The sequence below is a fragment of the Aureobasidium subglaciale genome (assembly GCF_000721755.1).
Source record: "Aureobasidium subglaciale EXF-2481 unplaced genomic scaffold scaffold_31, whole genome shotgun sequence".
In the NCBI taxonomy this organism is placed as follows: domain Eukaryota; kingdom Fungi; phylum Ascomycota; class Dothideomycetes; order Dothideales; family Saccotheciaceae; genus Aureobasidium; species Aureobasidium subglaciale.
In genome coordinates this window covers 205275-230656 of record NW_013566964.1, presented here as the reverse complement: position 1 = coordinate 230656, position 25382 = coordinate 205275, and the positions used below count along the sequence as shown (strand labels likewise).

The window sequence follows — 25382 nt, the reverse complement described above, 5'->3', positions numbered from 1 at the left end:
ATTTTTGGCGGCTTTGTGCAAGGAGGCACTTGAGGGGGGGGGGGGGGGGGGGGGGGGGGGGGGGGGGTTCTCTGCCGGGTAGAGCAGGGGAATGAAAGCCGCTCCCATTCCAACACAAAGATGGAACAGTAAAGTGTTCTTCATCATTCAAAGATCAAGAAAGCGCGCTCCGTTGAAGTACGCCTGCAATCCCAGAAAACAGTTGGGAAGAGAGAGAGAGAGAGAAGAAAGAGTAAGGAAAACGTAAAGAAGAGGTGGTCGATATTGTCTAAAGTCATTTCAAGGTCGTGGAGGTTGTAGAGTTGAATCATCAAGCGTTGGTGACCTGGGAAGCATGTTAGTTATAGGATTTCGATGGCTGGTAGCAGCACATTGACGCACCTTCAATATCCTCCTCGAGTAATCCTCGTTATCGGCAATGCTTCCATCACTCATTCTTCTTTGTGCCATAGCATCAGGGTCAATGCGGGCATCGGGACCTGCAGATCTGAAGGCCATGGGCTTTTGGGACGAGCTCGAGTAATCGTTGAGTTGCTGGTGACCGGTCTCTGCCTCACGACGTTGCTTGCGGCGCCAGAAGAAGAATGCAGCACCAGCAAGGGCGGCGACAACGACAATACCAACGACAACACCAACAGCGATTCCAACAGTGTTGGAGCCTCCCTTCTTGGATTCTTTGGCGCCGGCAGAGTTTGTAGCCTGAGAAGCAGGTGCTTGTGTGATGATGACGGTCTTGCCAGGAGCAATGCTGGTGATGACGGTTGCCTTGTCTGATGCGGCGGAAGCAGACGTAGCACCAGTCACTGTGGAGGCTGCTGAGGAGGTTGATGAAGAGGCGGCAGAAGACTTGGCTGCGGCGGATGATGAGCTAGACGAGCTAGATGAACCGCCACCGCCGTAGTAGTTGATATCGGTTTCGGTGGTTGTGAAGTAGACGCTCCAGTATCCGTTGCCACCACCTATATGCGAATTAGCACATGCGAGCATACGGTATTGCCAGTGATAGCTTACAAGTGTCAGTCGGATATCCTACACATGCCAAGCTGCACTTGGAATTGTCTGTCAAGCTGCTCTTAGGTGGCAGCGTGGTACCGCACCAACATTCGTTGGCGTTGGACATGGCCATGACGGTGGCATCGGCGCCGATGCATTGTTCCTGACAGTGACCTTTGGACTGGTAGTTGTATGTGTCGCTTTGCGTGAGGCCGTCAGAATCGTTGAAGCATCCAGCACTGGTGACGACTCCAGCGGTGAGGGCAGATGTCAGAGCCGAGAGGGCCAGAGTGACAGCTGCAACAGAACGCATCGTTGACAGCATGTTGTGCGAAAGTATTTTGGCTGAGAGTCGCGAGAAGAGGTTGTGTGTGTGAGTGTCGGATGGTGCGACTTGAGTAACGTCAGTCGCCTTGTCGTGCAACCACAGCTGAACAGGTCAAGTGCCAACCTCGTGTCCGTATTAGCCAACTCAAAACCACACTATCGTGACCAGCACGCGGAAGTGTCTATTTTTTGGTGGATTATCAAGATCTCGAATAAAATCCTGTATAAAAATGCCCGAGTTTCGAATCTGCCTCTTGTGGGTGTGTCGCAAGATGGCAAGCGGGAATGATGTTTTGGTCAATACAGGTTTGAGGAATGTAGAGTCCAGGGATTAGTGTGTCACTCTGAGGCCGGTCGATGGTTGTCGAAGGGGAAAATAATGATAGCGAATGTATATCTGCCAGGTGAACAGGCAGTGTCGGACGGTCTAACTAGTGCAGTCGATGATGAATTGATGGAGACTTGGATAGAGAGCGAAGACGGAGAACAATCGAAGAAGAGAAAGACAGCGTCAAGGGCAGAGACGTCCGTGTCCGTGACCAAGCAAGCAGCCGCTCCCTCCGTCCACTTCAGTCTTCCGTCCACTGATCAACCCAGCCCCGTTGCGTCTTGCCCGTTGCGCTAAAGCAGGAACCGCTTAGTGTTCCTGATGGCCCCTGGCCAATATTGAAACACTTGAGAAAATGTCAACAACTTTGTTTTCCGAGCTGCCTCGCAGAAGAGACAATCAGATTGTTTCCTCACTATCGATGGGTATCCACCGGCCATTTCTCACTTCTCCGACCAGCTCTCACTCATGCGCATCTGCTCATCCCTTTCGGTAGCGCTCAATACACCACCTGTTCTAGACCCCCCTGGGCTAAACGCGTACCCTCTCGCGTACCTGATCCCAATCTCATGGCCAGTGCGCACAGGCCCATTTCTGCTCCGCCTGACTCTTTTCGCTCCCTCTCCTGCTCGGCCACGTTGATGCGCCAAGCTCCGTTTCTTTAATTCCCTCTTTCCTCCATGAGAAGCCGTTCACAACGTCTCTCAAATGACAGGATCGAAGACCGTCGCAGGATGCAGGGTAGGATCCATCACCACGGGGAAGAGAGGAGAACAAGAAGGAAAAAAGGGCAAAGTATTCATCGTCGCTTAGGTACTCGTGTACTTCATCCTTCACCCCACGCCTTCTCGTGTTCCTCGATGTTGATCTCACTTTGTCCGAAGCACTCGCGTTCCTGTTGATCATCGACTACCTTTTCTCTCCCGTCATTAACCTCTTACTTTTCTGGCGCCGCCCGCATGTCAGCCATGCGCCACGTTTTTTCCCCGTCGCTGATAATCATTAGTCTGGAGTTGTTCTTGTGTTCAAATCCATGACCATTCTTCACTCGATGTTTTGTTGTTCTCTCATACCAACAACGAAAGCCGTCATGAGCCGTCGGGTTGAACTCGGTCCTTGAACATCATCTCCGTCGCGACGTCGGCTTTTTTGCAACAGACAGCATGACAGCCCAGCGCGGAGGTTTCAGACTGCGCTGGGCTGGCGTATAACGTTGCTTGGCTGTTTTGTATTTGGTCTTCCACAGAGACGAAAGGCAGTCTTCCTGGATGCCATTAAAGCCATCTGTCACCTTCTCATCAACCTATCAATCCCATCCGCATATGATAGAGTGTCCCTCGTATGGACAGCCTGATAACTGGATCGACTGGTAGAAGTCTCAGGATCCAACTGATATGGTCATCTGGGCATATTCATTAGATCCCAAACGGCAGTGCCACCACAATCGTTCTTGCCATTCGGATACACAACCACAATCCACGACTCGAAGAAGCTTCAGGCCTACGAAAGAGGAGTTTTCAACAAACTCCAGCTTCCAAACCTTGTAACCTTGCTATGGTTCGTGGTCATTGCACTGTTGTGCGCAGCGTAAGTTGTTTCACCCTTCTCCTTGACTTTATACCCGTGAGGCTGGATTTGCCTTAAACCGCCATCAACCGCATTTCAATAGGCCTCCCGAGCCTACAAGCAGATCGACGATACCCGAACTCCAGGTTCCCACGATCCTCGAAAATGGCGCAAACTGTTGTTCTCTTTGTTCGTCCCTTGTTTCGCGCATTGTTGCCTGCCTAGCCAGCTTGGCTACTCATAGGTTATCCCTTGAAGGTTTAAACTTTGGTATCCAGTTTTGGTTTGACACGCACGACATGTACAGAGACAGGACTCGTCAGCTGCGGTCTTGTCGCCGCTCTTGTCCGACCATATCACGAAGGTTGGTCAACGTTAGATGTCGCTGCTTGTCGATGTTTTAGTCACAAGTCTGCATGGACAGGAACACATCGTAGTCTTGAATCGGCAGGCCAGATGAAGCAATGACTTTTTGAACCATCCATATACCATTTGAGGCGCTTGACTTTACATATGCGTCTTCTGCTTCGACCCATCCAAACTTTGAAGCACGCAGCAAGCTATTATTACTGTGCATTTACGCCGGTGACACACGCCTGCCATGCAGCCATGCGGTGTCAACGTTTTTGCCTAGATATTTATATACTTAACAAGATCTTCTGGTCCCATGGCACGAAGCAGGAGCCGAGCATGCTGTGCTTCTATTCGATATCGTGGATCTACCGGCAGATGGATTCAGCAATGTCGCTTCTGGCAAAGCGAAATATGCGAATCTCCATGGCTTCATGGACGCACCAGTCTGCCTCATCATACAAGAGCTATCGGTGGCAGCCTCGCCTGTCATCACAACATGCACAACTTTTCTGCGTCCACACCTGCATCTACGTTGTCTTGTGCACAGTAATTCCCCCTTGTTGCACTCAAATACCAGAAGACGTCGGTGTTGGTAAGCTCAACACCATATACGTCTATCCGACCCGTCCCGTCAAGTCATGATACACAATGACACAAACAACACAACAATGACAACATACACTCGGGACTCTAAACCCCCCGAGCACCCCGTCGTCACTATCCGCGGACACCGGCAGTGAACTCTCGGACCGTACAGCTCCCGCTGCCATTATGCCCGTGCTCTCCTCATTTCGGCACCTTGCTCCCGCTGACAAAAGGGTTCCGAATTTTTTTCTCAGGGTCGCCAAAATACTTGGTGCATCCATGTTCTGGCCAGCAAAAGAAGACTTTCCGACACGGGGAATTGAACCCCGGCCTCCTCGGACCTAGTTGTTCATTCGAACTGTTTGAGAGCGAGAAATCCTAGCCACTAGACCATATCGGATTTGATACAGGTAGACTTGCTCAGTCTGTATATAATATTTCAGCAAGTCTCTTATGAGCACAAGCTGTTGCTGTCATCACCCTGTTTGTTACTACCATCCTCTCTTCCCTCGGCCACAGCGAATTTGCTCGCTTGTCGATCAATCGCCCAGGACTTGGAATGTTCGAACCATATGAGGACAACACCCTGGAAACTTAAGTCCAGAGGCGGTTGAGATTGATCTCAAGACTCACAGAAGCCAGCCATACGCCAGCAGACACACACTGATCAGGTCAACTCTGACTTCTAACTTCTCCAGTACGAGGAACGTCAAGAAGTACATCACATTCGCTCAAGGAGATATGAGAAAAACATACTATGGACGACAATCCCAGATTTGCCCAGATTGTCAAGAACATCCTGTTCTAAGCATTGTTATCGACCAATCGACCATCGGGCACGCAAGCGAGCTTCAGGCTTCGCACGGAAATCTCTTCCCCACACCCACAAACTGCATAACAATGTTGCAACAGGAAGCCAGCTCACTGGCACACAGTCATCCCGCAAGGATCTCATGTCCACGCATGAGTTAGAGCAAAAGCAAAGGATTGTTCACTAAGGGGTTCTGGCTTGGCAAAAATCAAATGCCGCTTCTGTGGATCGAACACAGTGCCTCCAGAATACTCATGCATGTGCATGGAGGACAGAAGTTGACTTCAGTCTGGCGCTCTCCCAGATGAGCTAAAGCGGCTCATTGACGAGGCTCCACTCCAGCATAGTATATATATTTTGATCAAACGCCGAAGAGCACCACAGGCGTCTTGTGAGTCGAGCTCGGTATCAAAGACTGTTTTTAAGCACAGTACACCGCCCGCAATCATTCTGCGTCATCATTTTACCGTGTGTTGGATATCAAGCACGCACTCGACTTAGGGTCGCTCGCTCTTTCCTCCTCCGCAAGAGTTGATGTCACACGCGTGGAAGGAGCGCCTAAAAAACCTCGCAAAGAAGGAAGGAGGAAAGAAACAAGCGTCTGCTCCTTCCTGTTTTAGTCACAGACTTCAACCTATTTCGCTCCCGTATGATATTTGATTACCCTGTTGCTTCTGATCTGAGTTTGGGGTGCTGAAATTGCTGAACGCCTGCTGCGGCCTGGCATGGTCCTCTTTCTACCGCCTTCATGGTCGTTTTCTCTATCCCGACTCCAAAACGCAGGTCTTTCCCCTTTCTCACCTACTCGTCCGACTATGTCAAGGGGTTTTGTTTAAGTTGATTACACCCTTCCAGGCCACCTCTCCCATTTGGTAGTGACGTCTTCGCGCCTCCTCTGCGTTACTGGTCCAGATTCTAGACTCACCCCAAATAAAACTCGGGCAAACAGTTCACACGTCTCACCCCCTTCCAACAGGGTGCTTTCTAGCACTGTTCTAGATCTGGACACATGCTCCAAGTAGCAAAAAAAAAGCCCAACGTGGGGCTCGAACCCACAGCCTCAAGATATCAGGATAGAAGTCTTGCGCGCTACCATTGCGCCAGCCGGGCTGGTCTGTTGTGGCAGGCAAAGCCGCCGTGGTATACAAATGAGTTAGAAACGAGGAAGCTGTAACCCGGCATCCACGAGAGCAGAGACTGCGTCACGCGGAAGATGGTGGACAAGGATTATCATCAGAGGACCCATATACTGCTGACAGTGGACTGAATGAGGTATCGACGAGCTCCCTGAAGCCCGGATCTGAGCCGACCAACAGGACGATCCTAGGGCGACACCATGTCGAGTCGCGTCTTCGCTGACGGTAACTTGTCCTTTCTCGCCCTTGAGACTGTTCGCGAGATTTGCTCTACTCTGTTCTGCTCTGCTTCTTACTCGACTATCAAGGTTTCGATCACTGTAACTGCCGGAAGAGGATTCAGCAAGCGAGAAGGATTTTGCAGCTAGAGAAGCAGCTGCAAGCCTCGACGCCGAGCATTCATGCATGACTTTACTCTGCCGCCTGGAATATATGGGAGTGCATGCAACCTGGTCATGACCTGAAAATCTTCCATCCATCCAAGTAGCAAGCCTGGAAGATATACTGGTATCCTATAGTATCTAATCAACCTCGACAAATCTAGAACCGTGGACAATGTAGACAGGATGCATCAGCTGCTGTCCGAGGTCGCCTCGTCGGCCACTTTGGGTAAAGCTGATCAAGCTCTCAATTGGACTTGCATTGAGACATATTCTGACTTGGCTGTAGACCCTTGTTTGATGGTGGGATGCCAACATAGGATCAATCTGTAAGTGACCGACCATTGAATTATTGCGTGGCACTCCTCGTAGAAGAGGTGTCTAGGTGTTTCAGCTTTCAATCCTTCAAGTCAGCTCCTGCTTCCCTTTACTTGCGTTTTCTATATCTATATCCTCGTAAACCCTCCTACTTCCCATCAGATCATATTCACGCTCACCAAGCAACCATTCTTACCGCCAACATGAATATCAAATCTCTCCTCGCCCTGTCCTCTTTCCTCCTCCCTACCTTGGCAGTCCCTCAATATGCATCCCCTTCATATCCCACCATCTCAAACGACTCCAACACCACCAACCCTCAAACCCCAAATTTCTCCTCCCAACGACTCTGGAACCTCACAAACCGCTTCCTCCAAAACCACATGTACCCCCTCAATATCGCCCAATCCCTGTCCATAAACTCTTCCCTCTTATCCGAAGATATTCTCGGCCGCGTAGATGCCACCCGCGATTACGCAGGCAGAGAGCTAAACACTGAATATCTCTTCGGCCTCTTTGCAAATATTGCTTTGAACCCTGACGCTTTTACTCTGCTGGGCTATCCCATAAACTACACTTTTACGAGATTCTTGGGGCAAGGAAATGTGGTCTCTTTCGCGGCTGTTGTGGAGTACAAGTTACCGGTTACTGGCACTACGATCCCTCAGGAGCTGGACTTTTGGGTGACGTATAACGACAAGGGTGAGATAAGTCAGTATGATGGGTGTGTACTTATTCCTTTTCTCCACTACTTCCTCTTTCCCCTTCCACCTTCTCTTCTCCTCTCCTTTCCAACCTTAGTACCCACGACTAATCGTAAGGAAAGCAACTTCCGCTACCTACAATGGCAATTAAACAGCACAATCGCCACAATCGCCAAACTCCAAAACCTCTCCACCACCACCGATTTGACCCCCCTCCTCCACGCCAAACTCGCAACTTCCATCTGTGAAACCGCGACAACATTTTGCAATGGCACGAATCTGCAGTATGAAAGCCAAGCAACATGTGAAGATTACCTAGGTAAACAGACGAGATTTGGAGAGGGTTGGGAGTGGGGAATGGATACTGTTGCTTGTCGTATGGTGAGTTTGCTCCATTGCATTTCTCCATTTACTCATTCTGTTGGAAATTCCTGTGCAAGGGGGAAAATTTGCTGATCAAAAGTGGCAGATTCATCAGAATATGGTGCCCCTACGTCCAGATGTTCATTGCGAACATATCGGTCCTTCAGGCGGTGGTATGTGTGTAGATGATCGCACATATGTTGGAAACCTGGAGGAAGACTATTTCGTCAACACGCCTTTCTTGGCCCCAGGCTTGGAAGGTGGGGTTATGTAAGGAACTAAAGGCAGCATGGTGGTGCTTTTGATGTCCTTTTCGTGAATAGCCCTTCGATGAATCTGTTATCGAAATGGCAGAGGCAATACTGCGGCAGGTATTTGATGGCAACGAGGCCCTTAGATAAGCACAAACTCCTTATTCCCACCTTCTTCAACTTCGATATCAAGGGCAGGTAGCCTATAAGGACCCTTTAATTCGTCCCCAGTGCCCCAAGTCCATCTTGGAATACTGGTACCCTGTCTCAAGCTGACACGATACCTCTTCCCCACCTCCCAGCTCTGATACCTCCCGTACAGACTCTTCACCCCAGCACGATCAGAAGGATTGAAACACGCCTCCCCACCAGCTTCATGCTCCTCCAAAAATACCTTGTCATCCTCGTCTTCCTCGGGACGTAATTCAGCCAGGAAATCTGTAGGTAGAGGACGTAACACAGGGAGTTGTAATGGGACACCAGAGTGTAAAGTCACTAGGTGGGGTGAGCTGACTTCATCAGTCTCTTCCACGTGTTGCGAGAAGCCGTAATCGAGGAGTTTTGGTCCTAGCGTCCATACTTGAAGGTGAGACGAGGGCTTTTTGGCTGCGTCGTTTCTAGATATTTCGCGTGACGATGTGGCATCCAGTATGAGGAGGTAGGAGTGCCAAGACGAGGTATCGAAAATTGTGTCTCGGACGTTGAGCGTGATGGGCTCGGAAGCGTGTGATGTAATGGTCAGTCCCATTGGTGATGGGCTTTCTGAGTCAGAGCTATACTCTGAATTGACAGAGATGTGTAGGGAAATACGAGGTAGAGGCGGTGAAGGCGAGCGAGCAATCGGCTGGGCTTCGGAGCAAACGACTAGATACGTATGAAGCATATCTGCAGCAAGGTCCCATGATCCGGGATTGAAAGTTATGAGGTCAATGCTATCTGACTCCCCAGCAGTACTGGAGACATCCGACGGTAGCGAGGTGACGTGATCTGAGATTGGGACGGAAAGGACGAAGGAGGGGCTATCCGTAGCGGCGAGATACATGTAAACATGTTTGTAATTCTGTTGAGGGGTTCCAGCATAACTCGACGGATGTTTTGTTGTGCCAGCTGAAGAGTTCCTGGAAGCCATGTCCCTTGCGAAGATCGAGGAGGCAGATGACATGGTGGCATTTGAATACAAGTGCAGGCTCCATGAAACACCGGCCATTAGCCCGGAGTTCAGACGTGCAAACACTGACAATCTTTCGCTGGAGGATATATCACGGCCGAGCACAAACAAGCAGAAGACGAACAGAGGCGGTTCGCTTGAGGCATGCTTCAGTGCCGTATAATTACCCCTAGAGTCTTGTCGCGGCTCTTCAACAACACCATCGACATCCGCACTCAAAACGGTCACAAGGTCAGCCACATTGAGAGCAGATGGGTGCAGTGCTGTTGATGCTTGCTCATCGTCGATAAGAGACATTCCATTGACGCTTTTTTCAGGCCCACTGTCAGGATACAAGTTGAGGTCAATCGACCAGCCTCGCGCCAGGTTTCGCTCGTCAAGCAACTCCTCAATGGTTGTCATTCCTTGATAGGACCATTGCTCCCTCAGACGAGTAGCTAATGAGTCCCAGCTCTTATACCTCTCTGCTTTAACACCGTATGGCAGATGTGCATCATTCGTGTACTCGACACATAGTAGCCCCTCATCTTCCCACTCATCAGAATCGACGACCAAGAAACACGTCTTGTCGGACATATACGGCTTCTCACAATCAAGCCTCCTAGACGTCTGCTCTTGCTCGTAATGCTCGATGCATGCAAACACGTTATCCTGCACAGTCGTGAATACCTCGAGGTGCCAACACGGGTCGCAAAGCTGCTGCCAGCCACTGATATAGCACAAAAGCTTGTCGGTCAGAACTCCAGTAACATTCAAGGATGTAGCTCCACGAATGAGATAGATATGAAAGGGGAATGGAGGCAGCGGCGAAGAGCCACCTTGCGAACGTGACCATGCAATCTGCACGTCGTCAAAACTGCGCACAATAGTGCGACTGTCCAAAGGTCGCTCGAGCCGTTGCTTAATCGCTTCTGCAAATGTCGGTTTCCCTCTGCCCATGATCGCGGTGTGGGATTGAAGTCGTGTATGTCTAGGATGGTGTACAAGAAGCTGGACATTGTTGTTCGCAGCATTTGCTTCGTTAAGCTCAGTCGGTACAGGTGTCCGTGCCTAGGGATTTGACCATCCTGCAGAGATCCAGATCATCAGCACCCTACGTTCTGCTTGACCAATTGTTCGTTTATTGATGGCAGATCAGAATAGTCTATCTAGATGACAAAGGGAAGTGTTGAGGACAGAGCAAACACATGCCCTCGTGAGAAACAAGGTTAAATCTCGGCCACACCTCACAACAACCGTTTGCGTCTCGGCAGATGCGGATGCCATCGCGATGTCAACAAGGCTGTTTAGAACAATGTTCACAAATCATAAGCGAGGTGACAGGCCAAAGTCTCAGTCAAAATTCGTAAAAGTGTATAAATCTAGAATCTAAGAAAATAATTTGGGATATCTCATACAATCAAGTAACACCAGTGGTCATAACAGTTTCATCCAAACCCTTTGAATCCTCCCAAATCCCCAAAAGCCCAAGAAGATAAAAGTGCAAAACAATCATGAAAGAGTTCTAGCGACCACCGATCTGGCCCTTGGGGATGGGCTTGATCCAAGAAGTCACAACACCAATAGCCATCATAATAGCACCGATAGTGTAGAAGCTCTGTCCGAACAAGGTTTTCTTGCCATCGACGCTGTAGCGGAAGATGATGGCAAACACGATACCACCCAAGTTTCCAGAAGCGCCGACGACACCAGACACGATACCATTGGCGTGAGGGTGCACGTGAGGAACGAGGGAGTAGTTGAGTCCGTTTGCGCCTTCGAGGAAGAAACCGACACCGGCGGTGATGAGACCGACGAGAGCAGGGCGAGAGTGAGGGTTCACGACACCAGTGATGACCATGAACATACCGGCCAGAGTGACGTAGGCGTGGAGAAGCACTTTCTTGCCCCAGGGGCCGGACATGCGGTATGCGTAGTCAGAAGCCAGACCACCCAGGGGACGGAAGACAATGTTAAGAAGACCGAACATGGCAGCCCAGTTACCTGCATCTTGGAGACCAAGGCCAAGGTTACCACGGTAGTAGTTTCCGAGGACGCTGTTGACGGAAAGTTCGCAGCCGAAAGTGCAGAAGTAGCAGAGACCGAGAACAAGAGTCTGAGGAGAGAAGACAACGGGGAGGGCGTCCTTGAATGAGGGCTTCTGTACAACTTCGCCGCGGACGGTGTCGACCATTTGTTCCTCGCCCATCTGGGCTTCGTTCTCGCCAAAAGTACCACGGGTGTTGTCGAGCTTCTTCTCCTCGCTAGCGACGTCTGAAGTGGAGGGAGAGCGGGAAGCTTCCTTTCTAGCCTTCTCACCTGAGATCTCACCAGTGCCAGGAACATCAACGATGGCGCCCTCGAGAGCGTGAGAGCGAAGGTTGGTCTCGGCAGTCTGGAAGCGATCGGCCCACTTACCAGTGGGAGTGTCGTCACAGCAGAAGAAGAGAGCAAGAGCAACAGCAGTGATCAAGATACCAGGAACGACGAAAGAGACACGCCATGCGACGTGGCCAGTCAGACCTTGATCCTTCATGAGGGAGGTGTAGATGGCAGGCATGACGAAGTAGGTGATACCACCACCAGCATTACCCAGACCAGCAGTCAATGAGTTGGCAGTGCCGATGATGTTCTTGTCATAGAATCCAGTGGTCCATACTTGGCAAGGCACGAAAGAACCTCCAAGGATACCGACAAAGAATCTGAGAGCGTACAGACCAGCAGCGTTCTTGACAGTACCAGCCAGGAAGGTGGGAATGGCACCAAGAAGCAGGCATCCGGCGAATGTGTATCTGGGACCGAAGCGATCACAAGCGGGACCGGCAATGAGACGAACGAGAAGAGTGGCAGTCAAGGCGATAATGTTGGAGTTGGCGACTTCGTGCTTGGTGATACCGATATCCTTGGCAATGACATCGCTGAGGAGCGGTGGGAATGCGTACCTATTACTCGGGTCAGCCACAGTCTGGGGTGGGTGGTTATGTGGGGATATAGTGCACTTACCAAGACCAGAAAGCGAGCAGGAAACCGAACCATGAGAAGAAGAAGACACGGCCATAGTTGTTGATGGGGTTAAGGACTGGAATAGTGCGGGCCTTTCTGTTGATGGGGTTGACCTCAGGGGCCGACCACAATACGCTGATACCCATAGTGATGTAGTGTGTGGTATATCCTATACTAGAGATGGCGTGTAGTTGAGAGAAGGTCGAAGACGGTTTTCCAATGCCAGAAATAGGACTGCCTTTGAACCTCTTTGGGGTTGTTGGTATGTAATAGAATCCGAATGGAGAGACCAATCGATGGGGTGAGGACGTGGAGGTTTAATATTCACGTCTCTCTCCCATTGACGTCCAGCAGTCTGTTCAATGTATCTCCGGTGCACGACTGATTACCACAACGCCAAAGCAAAAAACAAGTCCGCGGATCTGTAACTGCCGTCACAGTGCAGATCTTGGGAGCTCAGCTATTCTGGGGTCGTGTGGAAATCTGGAGCGTCCGGCCACTTGGCTACAGATAAGGACCGAAGAGGAAATGGTCGAACGATGTGCAAACCGGAGTCGTGTGCAGAGCCGCAGATGGGTCAAAAACGTGGGTGAGAAAGGTTGACTTCAGGCTAAGCCGTGTCGAGATAAGAATCCGGGACTTTTAGGATGTGCTACAGATGGGACATCCTTGATCTGCCAGATCTCCTTCTCTTCTTGCTCTTGCGTGTGTAAGAATGTTATTCACGTCGACAGTAGACCTTACCTTTCGAGCCTCAAAGTTGTCTACTCGTCGTGCAGTAGACCATCATCAGCCAACTCAGAATAATCTGACAGAGCAAGCTATGAGAGGCGGCAGGCAAAAGACGTGTGTGTCTGGCTGGGCGAATGGTTGACTGCGCATTGAGTTGGCTTATCTCTGGGCGCACAGATAGCCACAGCTTTCCGTGCGGGAAAAGTGGATTCGAACGTCCCCTGCCTTATCAGTGGCTTGTTGCTGTAAAACCTCTCATCATAGAAATACTTGACCATCTGCGATGCAAATACTCTCAGTTCCTTCTGATGCATGCTGTTTTTTGCTTTCTCCTCGCACCAATTCCTTGTACCGTACTTGCCCGTATCGCCTCGAGGAGATTGATGGTTCTGCAACTGCGAGGCATTGATTATCTGTCTCGCGAGTCGCAATCAACACAGCTAAGCGATTCGTGAAGTTAGATTTACACAACGTTGGCAGTCGTAAAAGTGTATGTTCTTCTATCTCTGTAGGTAGCAATTGCTTGCGACAGTCATCACATGTGTAAAGCAGCAGAAATCTGTTGAACCAGTGTCGTTGTGTTTGACGTTGGCGCACTTCCCGCTAGCGTCCGCGTCCCTTATCTTGTAGTTCCTTCTGACCAATCAGGACCATTTGCTTCATCAGCCCTGCTACTTCTGCCGATGACGATCATCTCGTGGTTACCTGTTCGTGTCAATAGCATGTGAGATGCTAGATTACGATACAATGCACTTTGTCTCTGCTATAAAGAATGCGAATTCCCTGTCAGAATGCAGTGATTGCTTCTGCGAGCATATTGATATTTTGTATAACCAAGACTCGCTATACAGGCAGACGTCAGGTTTGTCTGATAAATCTATCTTGGCTTACAGTCCCTTATCATGCCGAGACGTGAATGGTGAAAGCAGTCTTTGGTACTGTTCCTGCTTCGCCCTGATTACCAACGTGGAGCTTAACATCGAGGCGTAAAGCCACATGCATTCTTTGCGAGTCTGGAAGCCAAGTCACTGTGCTCAAGACAATCAGTAAAGAGATCCATGGCAGGGGTGTATCGTGCTTGGTTGATAGAGCCTCCGCGGAAATGCTGTTGTCGGATTTATTACCATCTATCTGCGTACAGACCTGTCTCCTCTTCGTAAGAAGTCTTGAGTGATATGAGTGTAGCCTGATGACAACGCAGACCACTTGAGAGGGACGCACAACTGTAAGAGTCTTTACCAGAGGTACTGTGAGCAGCAGCGTGGACGCAATTATGTTGATCGCTACTAAGGCAGGTCAGTGGATTTGCAGCGCGCAAGCCGAACGGACCGACAAAGCAAGTTCTTATCAGGTAACTTCCGTACTCTCGTCTCTACCTGGGGCATACCATGCGGGTGCTGCATACGCTTCGAAGAGGCTACACCTACAAAATATCGCCATCTCCTGGGAGCAAACCGGAGAAGTCACAATATCGGAGACTTGTTAATGTTCGCGTTTATCTTTACTGATTCTGCCACAGCATAGATCAAGAGCTCAACCAACCTCCTCGAACTCCACCCTCAAGACTCACTTCTCCGGTCGCGAAACGTGATGAAAATCAGCATCTCCGCGCGTCATGCAGGTACGTGCACAAGGCAGCGATATGCTTGAGTGAAGGAGCCGCCAGGCTGTCCGCTTGGCGCGAAGGGTATTCATGCTGGGGGTCCAGGCTCCCTGAGGCTTGCTATATGATAAGAAAAGTCCCTGGCTGATTTATACTTCACTCTGCCTACTCATGGTTAGGATGCAGTCTGCTTGATGTCTCCGGAAGCTGTTGGCAGAGCCGAGGTGTATTGTGTTGAATAAGTCTCTGTTTCGAGTGTTCATTTTCGTAAAGCTGCCATGGCTCAAGCCTCGCTTGTCTCGTCTTTCACGGCTACAGTCTCAGTCTCGGCCGCTTCTTTGACAGCAGGGACCTCGATTTCCTCCTTGACGGCCGGAGTCTCGGTCTTGACATCGACATCCGTCTTGATGGCTTCAGCGGACTCAACCTTGGGTGCCTCGACCTTCTTCTTTGGTTGCTCCTTAGGGGTAGGCTCGAAGATCTCCGCAAGATTGTATCGTTTTAGTGCGTCGTAGTCATTGGGCACGACGCTGATACCACAAATACTCTGCGAGGGTTGAGTACATGTGGTACAATATGTAGATTTATAACGACTTACAGTGTAGACTTCCACCATAATAAGGAGGTCGGGGTTTTTGAGGTCGACTTGATGGCCTGGACCTACAGCAGATGCAACCTTTTGGATGATGTCCATACGCTTCATGACGTTGTGGTTGCGGATCGTAGGGCGGATAGCGAACTAGACAGTCCATCAGGGAATGACAACGCGACAAATTACTGGAATACTGACCTTTTTAGGCACATGCGGTTCTTGATGGAAGTGAGGCGCGAGAACTTCCTTGGCTACTCTTTCCAGACCGTCTTCGGTGGCCTTACCCATAAGACTCATCGGACTCAGGCGGTTGCAGAATCTGGTACGCTTGGGAGCATTCTGTTTGGCGGCATCCTCACAAATTCTTCGTACGAATGATACTGGCTCCACAGGTGCTCTGGTCTTGAAGAAGATGACTGAGTCTGTATTAGTATGGTAATATTACATTGGATAGATGGTACTCACCGCACTGTACATCGAGCTTGATTGACCAGAACAGAGGTTTTGTTTGAGGCTTGCGGATGTCTGCGAGTTCTTGTTGAATGTCGGCTTCAATGTTGATCTCACCATCACCCTCATCATCAGATCCTGCTGCGCCAGCTTCGGCAGCCAGCTCATCGCTATAAAGCAGTTGAGCGTACTGCAATTGAAATATTAGTAGATTTTAAAAGTTGCCACAATCAAATACATACCTCGTTAAAAAGATCGCGAAGCTCAGCGGTACATTTGCCCTCTCTGCCTTTATCGCACGTGGCCCAGATACCCTGGTCACCCGGCAGGATGTTCTTCTGATTTGCGAATTGGTCGACCTTACGAGGCACACGCCATTGCTTCTACTGACTTGTCAGAATTACTTACCAAATCCCGGAATGCAGATTTTTACCTTGGTCTTCTTGTTCGCTTGTTCAGCACCACCCGCAGGGACGGCACGCTTTTTGTTCTCGTCGGCCATGGCTTTGCTCAGTTTGAGATGGAAATGGTTTGTTGGAAGTCGGAGCTTTTCTCTGGATGGACTTTCCAGAAGCCGTGAAGCGAGGTCTGAGGTCGCCAAGCCTTTCCTTCTGGAAGGAAGTACCTGGAGGTAACGATCAAGCAAGCATAGCAGGTATAGCTGTTCAATCCAAGCACATAGACTATTAGACAGATTGAAGTGAAATAAAAATCATTCATGCGTTTTGTACAGCTAGGTAAACTGCCTCGTGTCCCACGAAAGGAGGCATTTTTGGAAATCAAATAGACAAAATAATGCTTTCCCACTCTCTTTAGCCCAAAACCTCAACGCCGACGACGCCGCTACTCCGACAAGATGGCTTTTGTATGAGATACGCCAGCTTACATGCTCTTCCTTGACTTCTTCTTCTCCTTCTTGTCACCGTCAACACCCTCGCTCTTGCGCTTCTTCTTCTTTTCCTTCTTGTCGGCTTCGTCGTCTGAGTCGGCGCCGATTGACTTTCTCTTCTTGTCCTTCTTCTCCTTCTTCTTCTCGTCCTTGGACTTCTCCTTGCGGACGGCCTGCTCAGTTGCGGCAGAAGTGACACCATCAGCCATCTCGACGTCTTCGGAAGCACCAGCGGTAGGGTCTGCGATGTTGATGTCTCCAAGAACAGCGTTCATTGCGGCTTGCTAGCAGGTTGTTAGTTTCATGTGTTCGTTCATTCGGAATCATGTATTGATGCTTACCATTGCTTGCTCGTTCTTGGTGGGGGCCTCGCCAGTGGCGTAGAAGTTCAATCTCTCCTCAACCTGTGCCTTGAGAGCCTCACCAAACTTGGTGGTGGGAGTCTCTGAGAAGTTGTCGATTCTTGAGGCGATCGAGGTCTTGTTGGCAAGGAAACGAGAGATACGACCCTTGTTCTTGGCTCCAGCACGACCGATGAAGGAAGAGTGGTAGATGATACCGAACTTGGGGGTGTTGCCCTTGGTCTTGAGGGCTCTGAAGAGGGCCTTCTCGGCACCGAGAATCTGGACGGTAGAGGCGGGGTACTTTGCGAGGTTGGTCAAGGAACCAGCCTTGGAAATGAGACGGGCACCGACGGTCTCGCCGATGAGAGCAGCCAAGTTGGGGGCGACAATGCTCATCTTGGAAACGAGATAGTTGCCAACCGACTTGCGGTACTTGTTGAGCGAAACGACGCGCTCAGCAAAGGCCATGACGTTCTCCATGTCAGCGTCGGAGATATCCTGACCCATGGAAACCTTTGCAGCGTCGAGGATGCTGCGGGCGACGGCCTCGTCGTCGTCGACGATGGCGGCAATGTCGTGCAGGTTGTCCTCGGTGAGCTCCTTCTTGTCCTTGATCAAAAGAGCGAGCTGGGCGTACTTTGTGTTGTCCGAGACGACCTTGACCAGCTCGGGGAAGTGCCAGCCGTACCATTCGCGAACACGCATGGAGAACAGGTTAGTAGCCTTGTCGAGATGATCGATGGTAGCAATGGCCTGGATGATGTGGTTGTCGTTCTTCTGGACGCTGAACTTCACCTTGGCACGCGAGTAGGCGTGACCAAGACCGAGCTGAGCGCGGTCGACATCACCGATCTGGAGCTGCTTGAGCAGCTTCTCGGCGTGAAGTCTCAGGCCACGGAGGAGGTCGGCGCAGACTTCGGAAGTCTCAGAAGTCTCGCACTCGAGCGAAGGGAAACCGGCCTTGATGCTTCCGGCAAGACCTCTGTCGGTAACACCGAGGACAGTCTTGTTCTTCTTGCTGGCCTTGGGCATGTTGGCCTCGAGGACGGTCTTCAGGTAGTCGGACATGATGCCTTCGGAGACGAGGTTGGCGTTCTCAAGGGCCTGGGCGGCACCCTGGAAAGGAGCGAAGGAGACAAGCTCGACCATCTTGCCTACGGGGGATTAGAGAGGTGCGCAGACGAGATGACAGCATGTGGGAGGCAATACCGAACTTTGCGAGGTCCTGCGACTGCTCCTGGACTTCCTTGAGGCGCTGACCGACCGAGTCGGCCTGCATGCGGACCTTGAAGATGGCATAGCCCACACCGGACTCGTGCAAAAGGTAGTCGACAGACATGGCGCCAATAATACGTTGTCGTAGTTAATATATGGCGGCGCGCAAAGGTCTCTCGTCGGATGAACTCTTTACGTCGAAGCAGAGAAAAAAGCTGGAGGACCGAAATTCGAAGTTTTTGCCAAGACCCAAGCTTGCGGCCGCCGTAGGGCTGAGGGTCCGATGCGAGACTGCGAGACTGCGAGAAAGTTGGCGGTGCTGCAAGCAGGAGATACTGTTTCCAGCTACTCTGCCCATTTACTCTGCTTAATCACAGGGTCTTTGTCAGATTCCAGGCGTAGTAATAACCACATACCATCGCCATGTCTGCAGCCCAACTCCTCAACCCCAAGGCCGAATCAAGGGTGCGTCGCCGAATTATTATTATGCGCCTGCCAAACATAGACTGACAGGATATATACAGCGCCGTGGTGAGGCCTTGAGCGTCAACATCGCTGCCGGCGAAGGTCTCCAAGGTGTCCTCGCCTCGAACCTGGGTCCTTCGGGCACGCTGAAGATGCTGGTCGATGGCGCTGGCGGTATCAAGCTCACAAAGGACGGCAGTGTCTTGCTGCGCGAGATGCAGATCCAGAACCCCACCGCCGTCATGATTGCCCGCGCTGCCACCGCTCAGGACGAGATCACTGGTGACGGTACCACCTCTGCTGTCATCCTCATCGGCGAGCTCCTCAAGCAGGCTCAACGCTACATCTCCGAAGGCCTCCACCCCAGAGTCATCACCGACGGCTACGACCTTGCAAAGACCGAGACCCTCAAGTTCCTTGACGACTTCAAGCTCGAGCGCGAAGTTGACCGCGAATTGCTCCTCTCCGTTGCCCGTACCTCGCTCTCCACAAAGATCAATGCCACCCTGGCCGAACAACTCACCCCTGATATCGTCGATGCTGTCCTCGCCATCTACAACGCTCCTGCTAAGCCCGATCTGCACATGGTTGAGATCATGACCATGCAACATCGTACCGCCGCCGACACACAACTCATTCGTGGTCTCGCCCTCGACCACGGTGCCAGACACCCCGATATGCCCAAGCGTGTTGAAAACGCTTTCATCCTCACCCTGAACGTCAGTCTGGAATACGAAAAGTCCGAGATCAACTCTGGCTTCTACTACTCGAGCGCCGACCAAAGAGAGAAGCTTGTCGAGAGCGAGCGCAGATTCGTCGACGAGAAGTTGCGCAAGATTGTCGAGCTGAAGAAGGAGGTCTGCGGCACCGACGGCACCAAGGGCTTTGTCATCATCAACCAGAAGGGCATTGACCCCTTGAGTTTGGATGTCCTGGTCAAGAACGGCATTTTCGCCCTGCGCCGCGCAAAGAGAAGAAACATGGAGAGACTGCAGCTCATCTGTGGTGGTATTGCCCAGAACAGTGTCGATGACCTCACACCCGATGTTCTTGGTTACGCCGGAAACGTCTACGAGCACCAGCTTGGTGAGGAGAAGTACACCTTCATCGAGGATGTCAAGGAGCCCAAGTCAGTCACCCTCCTCATCAAGGGTCCCAACGCACACACAATCGCCCAGATCAAGGATGCCGTCCGTGATGGTCTTCGCAGTGTCTACAACATGATTGTTGATGGTAGCGTCGTACCTGGTGGTGGTGCCTTCCAGATTGCCGCACATGCACACTTGAACAGCGAAGCATTCCGCAAGACGGTCAAGGGCAAGGCCAAGTGGGGTGTTGATGCATTCGCGGATGCTCTCCTCGTCATCCCCAAGACTCTTGCTGCCAACTCAGGTCACGATGTGCAAGACTCAAGTAAGTCATGTTCACTCGATAGAAATGAGGAAAATGCTAATTTGTGTAGTCGCCGCTCTGCAAGACGAGCAAGCAGAGGGCAACATTGTCGGTCTCAACTTGACGACAGGCGAGCCCATGGACCCTACGCAAGAGGGTGTCTACGACTCATTCCGTGTACTCCGCAACTGCATTGCATCAGCCTCTGGTATTGCATCAAACCTACTACTTTGCGACGAGATGCTCAAGGCCAGACAAATGGGCAGAGCCCCTGGTCCTGGTGGAGAGCAGATGGAGTAAACAAAAGTCAAAGTCAGATAAAAGTATTCATGACGATCATGGCACAATGCGCCGAGTTGCAGCATTTCTTACATTTCGACTTATGCATCGCTCTCAGTAGGTGAAATCGCTGTTCCGTGTCGATTGGGTAAAGGGTATGCTCCATAAGCGAACCTGGTTCCAGTCATGGCTACAATGTTGCACCCTTGACACAGGCAGAAAGGCAAGGTCGAGAGAGTGACCTGACTCCACATTCCCATACCGCGGATTAGACGCTTGGCATCGAACGGGCCAAGAGTCTCAACAGCTTAATTCCATACACTACCTGTCTTGTCGTATTGTACCTCGCTGCTGTTCCTGTTCCTTCTCCTACTCTGTACCGACTTTTGTCTCGTCCCTCTACTCCTATTCTTTTATTCTAGGACGCCAGCGCTCCCTTCCGGTTAAGCGAGCGGACGTGGACACAGGTCAATCTTCCCCGTCTTTTTGTCTCGGAGATAAGTCACACGACCGTTTCGACCACCTCGGTGCGCGCATAATCAGCCGCCATGATTCGGTATAGACGTTACAGGGCCTTCATAGCCTTCACAGTCATTGCTATCCTCGCTACATATTACTTCATAGGACACGGTGGTATAGACCTTCCTTCGGCAATTGGTGCAGGATCGTTGAAAGCTGCCGGTAATGATGCAGCAGCCGCGGCTAAGGAGAAGGTTCAAGCTGGTCTTGACCTGATCAAGCCTGACGAACCGACGAAAGAGGATATACTGGGAGTTCTACCGCCCCTCCCGACCACCAAAGCAGCTCCTGCTACTACGAAGATCGTCGCCGAAGCACCGAAGCCGTCGACTGAGAAGACGACCACTTCCTCCGCTGCCGTTGCGACAGAAACACCCACACGAACCCCTCTTCAAGATGCTGCTGCCATGCTACCTCCCGTACACGAACTGGACGATATGACAGAGATTGGCGAAGGCAGATTTGAGATCCCACCAACCAACCAAGGCCAGGTCAGCGTGCCTGAGATACACTGGTCTAGGCAAGATGAGCATTTCCCTGTCGCAACAACCATCCAGCTCCCTACTGGCACTCCCAAGGCCATCCCTCGTATCCAGCACAAGTTCAAGAAAGAGTCGTCTGCGGATAAGGCTGATAGAGAAGAGAAGCTCAAGATCATCGAGGGTGCTGTTTCACACTCCTGGAGTGGGTACCGGTCAAAGGCTTGGTTGAAGGATGAGGTCAGACCTGTCTCTGGAGGATCCCGTGATCCTTTCTGTGGTTGGGCTGCCACTCTGGTTGATGCCTTGGACACACTCTGGATCGTTGGCCTCAAGGACGACTTCGAAGAAGCTGTCAAGGCAGTCGGCAAAATCGACTTTACAACTTCCCAAAGAAAGGACATTCCTCTCTTCGAGACGACTATTCGTTATCTTGGTGGCATGCTCTCAGCTTATGATCTGAGTGGTGCTAAACACAAGGTTCTGCTGGACAAGGCTGTCGAACTTGCTGATGTCTTGATGGGCTCTTTCGACACACCTAACAGAATGCCTGTTACGTTCTATCGCTGGATGCCAACTTTTGCTTCTCAGCCCCATCGTGCTGGTACTCATGTTGTCCTGGCTGAGCTGGGCTCTCTTTCCGTCGAGTTCACTCGTCTTGCGCAGCTCACGAAGGAGCCCAAGTATTACGATGCTATTGACCGCATCACTGATGCTTTCTTAGAATGGCAGAACGCTTCGGGTGTTAACGCCACACTGATTCCCGGCTTATTCCCTGTTCATGTCGATGCTTCTGGCTGCGAGAAGCCCGCTCAAATCAAATCTCACTACTCTCACCCTGCTGGAAAGGACGGTGACGTTGCAGTGGGTGATGGAGAGCCAGTAGTTCCCGAGCGCCCAGTCACTCAGGGTCAAGGTACAAGGACTGGTGCTTCCACGGAGAAAGATGGCTCTTCTCAGCCTGTCAATGCTGGCGGTTCGCGAATGGGTGCAGCTTCTGCTGCTGGAGTGGGCAAGATCATCGGCTGGGACGACCCTCTGACCGAAGGTGATCTCGACAACCCCCAGGTAAAGGCTGCCGTACTCGACTCCAACAGCGCAGAACTCAACAAGCGTCAAATTGGTGACGTCGAGAATCAGAAGGAGAAGGCTGCCGAGGACGTCTTCCAGAAGGAGACACAGGCCAAGATGCATACTCTGCAGAAGGAAGTCTGCGTTCCTCGTGGATTGGCCTCAAGCAGTGGTGGGGGTCATGACACCTTTACCATCGGTGGCATGGCTGACTCTCTTTACGAATACTTCCCCAAGCAGTACCTCCTGCTCGGCGGCTTGGAGGGTAAATACAAAACTCTGTATGAGCAGTCTATCGATGCCGTCACCAAGCACCTTCTCTTTCGACCCATGACGCCTGAGAACGCAGACATCCTCTTTGCAGGCGAGTATACCGCTCGCGCACCCAGCGTAGAAGGCACCGTAGAGGGCGCACTCAAAGCCGAAGGTGCCCACCTCACCTGTTTCGCCGGCGGTATGTACGCCATGGGAGCAAAAATCTTTGGCCGCGAAGAGGACCTCGAGCTAGGTGCCAAACTCGCCGAAGGCTGTGTGTGGGCCTACAATGCCACAGTCACCGGAATCATGCCCGAACACTTCCTAGTCTCCAAATGCGACAGCATGACAGACTGCAAGTGGAACAAGACAAAGTACTGGGAAGAACTAGACCCATACGCTGCAACCCGCACGCAAGTCAACCTCGCGAATCCACTAGGAGGTGACCGCAATGCGCCTCAAGTGGGTGCAAAGAGAGATCTAGATGGCCCTGCCGCTACGATTGACCATGTCCCTGCTCCTGCGGTGCCGAATAGTATCCCGGAGCTTGATGTCGCTACGCCTGCCGATGCCGCTCGTGTGGAATACACCCCTCCCACGCCCCCTACCCATGAAGAATTCGTCCTCGCACGCATCAGTGAAGAACGTCTGCCCCCAGGAATGACACGTCTGCTCTCTCGAAGTTACATCCTTCGCCCCGAAGCCATAGAATCGATCTTCTACCTCTACCGCATCACCGGCGACGCACACTGGAGGGAAGTAGGCTGGCAAATGTTCTTGGCCGTCCAAAAATACACGCATACAACTTATGGAGCTTCTGCTCTCGATGACGTTACCAAAACCGTTCCTGGACAGGTGGATAGCGAAGAGAGTTTCTGGTTGGCGGAGACGTTGAAGTATTTCTACTTGCTGTTTGAAGAGGAAGGGGTTATTAGTTTGGACGAGTGGGTGTTGAATACCGAGGCACATCCTTTTAGAAGACCGGATGCTCCCGTGTATTCTGTGCCTGCTGCTGGTGTTGCAGATGTGGAGGAGACTTGAGGTATTTTTTTTTCCATTTGCGAGTTCTCATGCAAAAAGGCACAAAAGTAGGATTGATATGAGCACCTTTTTTTTTTGTATATCAGTCACCCTTCCATGAAAAACGCAATCTCCTAGCAAAGCTTGTTTCAATGTGAAATGTGCAAAAGCTGAAGTTCAACAAGACGAGGACGAACCGGTTTTGAAGGAGTTATCGTGAGACAGACGAGCATCAGACATAAAAGAGGCATAGACAAAACGAAAGTGTAGGCGAAAAGAGTAGAATGATTTCGATCAAGCCGCGACTCGAAACTGGACCCAAGCCCCTATGTCTTTTGCTATCGAGTACAAGCCACCGAGCATCCCCGCCAACAAACCCTCACACCACAGAAGACATTTGAGACGGAGTTTGGTTCCAATACATGGTCTTCCTCTTCCCTATGAAGGCTCAATCATCGAGCTGACTTGGTGCTGGCGAAACTGATCCAAGGAAGAGGATCCAGACTTCACTTTTGACTCCGAGGTAGGCACACTGCCGACAACAGCAACATTGAGATTGCTTGGTATCACTTTGGGTGCCCAAGCTTACCTGAACTTTGTCAGCTTGCATGATTACAGCCTTGGAGAGAGAGAAGGGGTCGTGGCAGCAGGAATGAGGAATCAAGTAGCGACATCGATACGATGTCATCCCTGGTCTCTGACATCTCATGGCACAACATCAGCAGCGCGTTTGCTGCCACTAAAGCCAAGAGATAGCCAGCTCGATAAGTAACAAAGGAAATGAAGCAATGTCCAACCTTATGCCACCACAAAATCACTTTGACCGAGCTTCATGACATTACTCATTCGGATGCCTCTGCTTCAAGGGCCGAAATCCAGTAGTACAGCCATCTTCACACCTCCAGACCTGTTGAAGCTAAACACGGTTGCTCACGACTCCCTACTGCTTAGCTGCCGGAAGACATTAACATCCATGGCTCTGACAGCGTCACCAACCAGGCCCATACGACACGTCTCTCAGGCATCACCTCACACCGTGAGAGGTCTGACTACTTTCCCGTCGCAAGTATGATGAGTATGTTCTCGTGCCTCGTCTCCGTGATAAAACTACAGTGATAGCCACGACACCACGAGCGTGGAGGGCTATACAATGCGTTCTGGACCCGTGGTCCGTCTTCTGTGTATGCTCTTGTCGTGAGTTCGGGAAGTACGTTCTCGTGCCTTGCTTCAGTGATCAACTGAAGTATCAACTCGGTACCACGAGCGTTAAGACTAGATGATGGGTTTGGGACCCGCGGTTCATCCTCTGTGTGTACGGCGCTGTCTGACACAAGACTTCTGCGTACTACCCCGTCGTAGGTACGAGGAATACGCTCTTGTGCCTCGCCTCCGTGATTAGTCGCTGCATCAGCTCGGCACCACGAGCGTCGAGAGCCCAAAGAACGCGATCGGGACCCGCGTTTCGTCTTCTGCGCTCCGTCTTCTACGTGTGCACACAAGACTTCTGCGTCATAGTGTTGTCAAAGCGGAATCATATCCAGCTGATTGTGGTCGCCATTGAGGACGTTGTGATGATGATTATCGGAGACGTTGGCGTCTTAAGTAGTCTCTGGCAAAAAGTATCGGAAAGAACAGTTTTACTATTATATCTTCCCTTCCCTTCTCTCGTAGCCACGATAACGTGAGAAAGAGTATGCTCCGGTGTATGTCTTAGGATGTAACGTTCGAAGATAATCAACCAGTATAAGTTTTTTAGTGTTATAAGGGAACCAGCAAAGTTCGGGGCAGCCATTTGCCGTGACGATACCCTG

At 51.1% G+C, this 25382-nt stretch overlaps 9 protein-coding genes across 9 annotated transcripts; 4 read left to right on the top strand and 5 right to left on the bottom strand.

Annotated features, from left to right (window-relative positions):
* Positions 1 to 68: 68 nt before the first annotated feature.
* Positions 69 to 1536, bottom strand: AUEXF2481DRAFT_44311 (uncharacterized protein). Its single transcript, XM_013484301.1, has 3 exons — positions 1012 to 1536; positions 382 to 959; positions 69 to 325 (listed from the first exon to the last, which is right to left on the bottom strand). The coding sequence occupies exons 1-3, from the start codon at positions 1304 to 1306 to the stop codon at positions 311 to 313; spliced, it is 888 nt and encodes a 295-aa protein (XP_013339755.1). The 5' UTR covers positions 1307 to 1536; the 3' UTR covers positions 69 to 310.
* A 1940-nt stretch (positions 1537 to 3476) lies between these two features.
* Positions 3477 to 4634, top strand: AUEXF2481DRAFT_44307 (uncharacterized protein). The gene has a single exon (XM_013484300.1). It carries the CDS (start codon positions 3956 to 3958, stop codon positions 4208 to 4210), a length of 255 nt encoding a protein of 84 aa, XP_013339754.1. The 5' UTR covers positions 3477 to 3955; the 3' UTR covers positions 4211 to 4634.
* A 2367-nt stretch (positions 4635 to 7001) lies between these two features.
* Positions 7002 to 8139, top strand: AUEXF2481DRAFT_33264 (uncharacterized protein; the record flags this gene model as incomplete). Its single annotated transcript, XM_013484290.1, has 2 exons — positions 7002 to 7883; positions 7972 to 8139. The coding sequence occupies 2 exons, from the start codon at positions 7002 to 7004 to the stop codon at positions 8137 to 8139; spliced, it is 1050 nt and encodes a 349-aa protein (XP_013339744.1).
* A 119-nt stretch (positions 8140 to 8258) lies between these two features.
* AUEXF2481DRAFT_33263 (uncharacterized protein) lies at positions 8259 to 10223 on the bottom strand (the record flags this gene model as incomplete). Its single annotated transcript, XM_013484289.1, has 1 exon — positions 8259 to 10223. One exon carries the CDS (start codon positions 10221 to 10223, stop codon positions 8259 to 8261), a length of 1965 nt encoding a protein of 654 aa, XP_013339743.1.
* A 499-nt stretch (positions 10224 to 10722) lies between these two features.
* On the bottom strand, positions 10723 to 12750 carry AUEXF2481DRAFT_508599 (uncharacterized protein). The gene is made up of 2 exons (XM_013484347.1): positions 12267 to 12750; positions 10723 to 12205 (listed from the first exon to the last, which is right to left on the bottom strand). The coding sequence occupies exons 1-2, from the start codon at positions 12410 to 12412 to the stop codon at positions 10789 to 10791; spliced, it is 1563 nt and encodes a 520-aa protein (XP_013339801.1). The 5' UTR covers positions 12413 to 12750; the 3' UTR covers positions 10723 to 10788.
* A 2134-nt stretch (positions 12751 to 14884) lies between these two features.
* On the bottom strand, positions 14885 to 16145 carry AUEXF2481DRAFT_8734 (uncharacterized protein; the record flags this gene model as incomplete). Its single annotated transcript, XM_013484271.1, has 6 exons — positions 14885 to 15148; positions 15200 to 15340; positions 15392 to 15609; positions 15659 to 15833; positions 15886 to 16026; positions 16077 to 16145. The coding sequence occupies 6 exons, from the start codon at positions 16143 to 16145 to the stop codon at positions 14885 to 14887; spliced, it is 1008 nt and encodes a 335-aa protein (XP_013339725.1).
* A 297-nt stretch (positions 16146 to 16442) lies between these two features.
* Positions 16443 to 18281, bottom strand: AUEXF2481DRAFT_44303 (uncharacterized protein). Its single transcript, XM_013484299.1, has 3 exons — positions 18086 to 18281; positions 16874 to 18030; positions 16443 to 16816 (listed from the first exon to the last, which is right to left on the bottom strand). Exons 1-3 carry the CDS (start codon positions 18213 to 18215, stop codon positions 16526 to 16528), a joined length of 1578 nt encoding a protein of 525 aa, XP_013339753.1. The 5' UTR covers positions 18216 to 18281; the 3' UTR covers positions 16443 to 16525.
* Positions 18271 to 20288, top strand: AUEXF2481DRAFT_508291 (uncharacterized protein). The gene is made up of 3 exons (XM_013484346.1): positions 18271 to 18556; positions 18616 to 19969; positions 20019 to 20288. The coding sequence occupies exons 1-3, from the start codon at positions 18515 to 18517 to the stop codon at positions 20246 to 20248; spliced, it is 1626 nt and encodes a 541-aa protein (XP_013339800.1). The 5' UTR covers positions 18271 to 18514; the 3' UTR covers positions 20249 to 20288.
* Positions 20289 to 20775: 487 nt separating this feature from the next.
* Positions 20776 to 23592, top strand: AUEXF2481DRAFT_70137 (glycoside hydrolase family 47 protein; the record flags this gene model as incomplete). Its single annotated transcript, XM_013484316.1, has 3 exons — positions 20776 to 21165; positions 21253 to 22305; positions 22375 to 23592. The coding sequence occupies 3 exons, from the start codon at positions 20776 to 20778 to the stop codon at positions 23590 to 23592; spliced, it is 2661 nt and encodes an 886-aa protein (XP_013339770.1).
* Positions 23593 to 25382: the final 1790 nt, after the last annotated feature.

Excerpts from the sequence above, each read along its gene's own strand:
- AUEXF2481DRAFT_508291 (XM_013484346.1), top strand. The coding sequence starts at position 18,515 with ATGTCTGCAGCCCAACTCCTCAACCCCAAGGCCGAATCAAGG. Across the intron at positions 18,557-18,615 it reads ACCCCAAGGCCGAATCAAGG|CGCCGTGGTGAGGCCTTGAG; the intron begins GTGCGTCGCCGA and ends GGATATATACAG. Across the intron at positions 19,970-20,018 it reads TCACGATGTGCAAGACTCAA|TCGCCGCTCTGCAAGACGAG; the intron begins GTAAGTCATGTT and ends TAATTTGTGTAG.
- AUEXF2481DRAFT_508599 (XM_013484347.1), bottom strand. The coding sequence starts at position 12,412 with ATGGGTATCAGCGTATTGTGGTCGGCCCCTGAGGTCAACCCCATCAAC. Across the intron at positions 12,206-12,266 it reads CTGCTCGCTTTCTGGTCTTG|GTACGCATTCCCACCGCTCC; the intron begins GTAAGTGCACTA and ends CCCGAGTAATAG.
- AUEXF2481DRAFT_44307 (XM_013484300.1), top strand. The coding sequence starts at position 3,956 with ATGTCGCTTCTGGCAAAGCGAAATATGCGAATCTCCATGGCTTCATGG.
- AUEXF2481DRAFT_44311 (XM_013484301.1), bottom strand. The coding sequence starts at position 1,306 with ATGCGTTCTGTTGCAGCTGTCACTCTGGCCCTCTCGGCTCTGACATCT. Across the intron at positions 960-1,011 it reads AGGATATCCGACTGACACTT|GTGGTGGCAACGGATACTGG; the intron begins GTAAGCTATCAC and ends ATTCGCATATAG.
- AUEXF2481DRAFT_44303 (XM_013484299.1), bottom strand. The coding sequence starts at position 18,215 with ATGTCTGTCGACTACCTTTTGCACGAGTCCGGTGTGGGCTATGCCATC. Across the intron at positions 18,031-18,085 it reads GCAGGACCTCGCAAAGTTCG|GCAAGATGGTCGAGCTTGTC; the intron begins GTATTGCCTCCC and ends AATCCCCCGTAG. Across the intron at positions 16,817-16,873 it reads CCAAGAACGAGCAAGCAATG|CAAGCCGCAATGAACGCTGT; the intron begins GTAAGCATCAAT and ends ACAACCTGCTAG.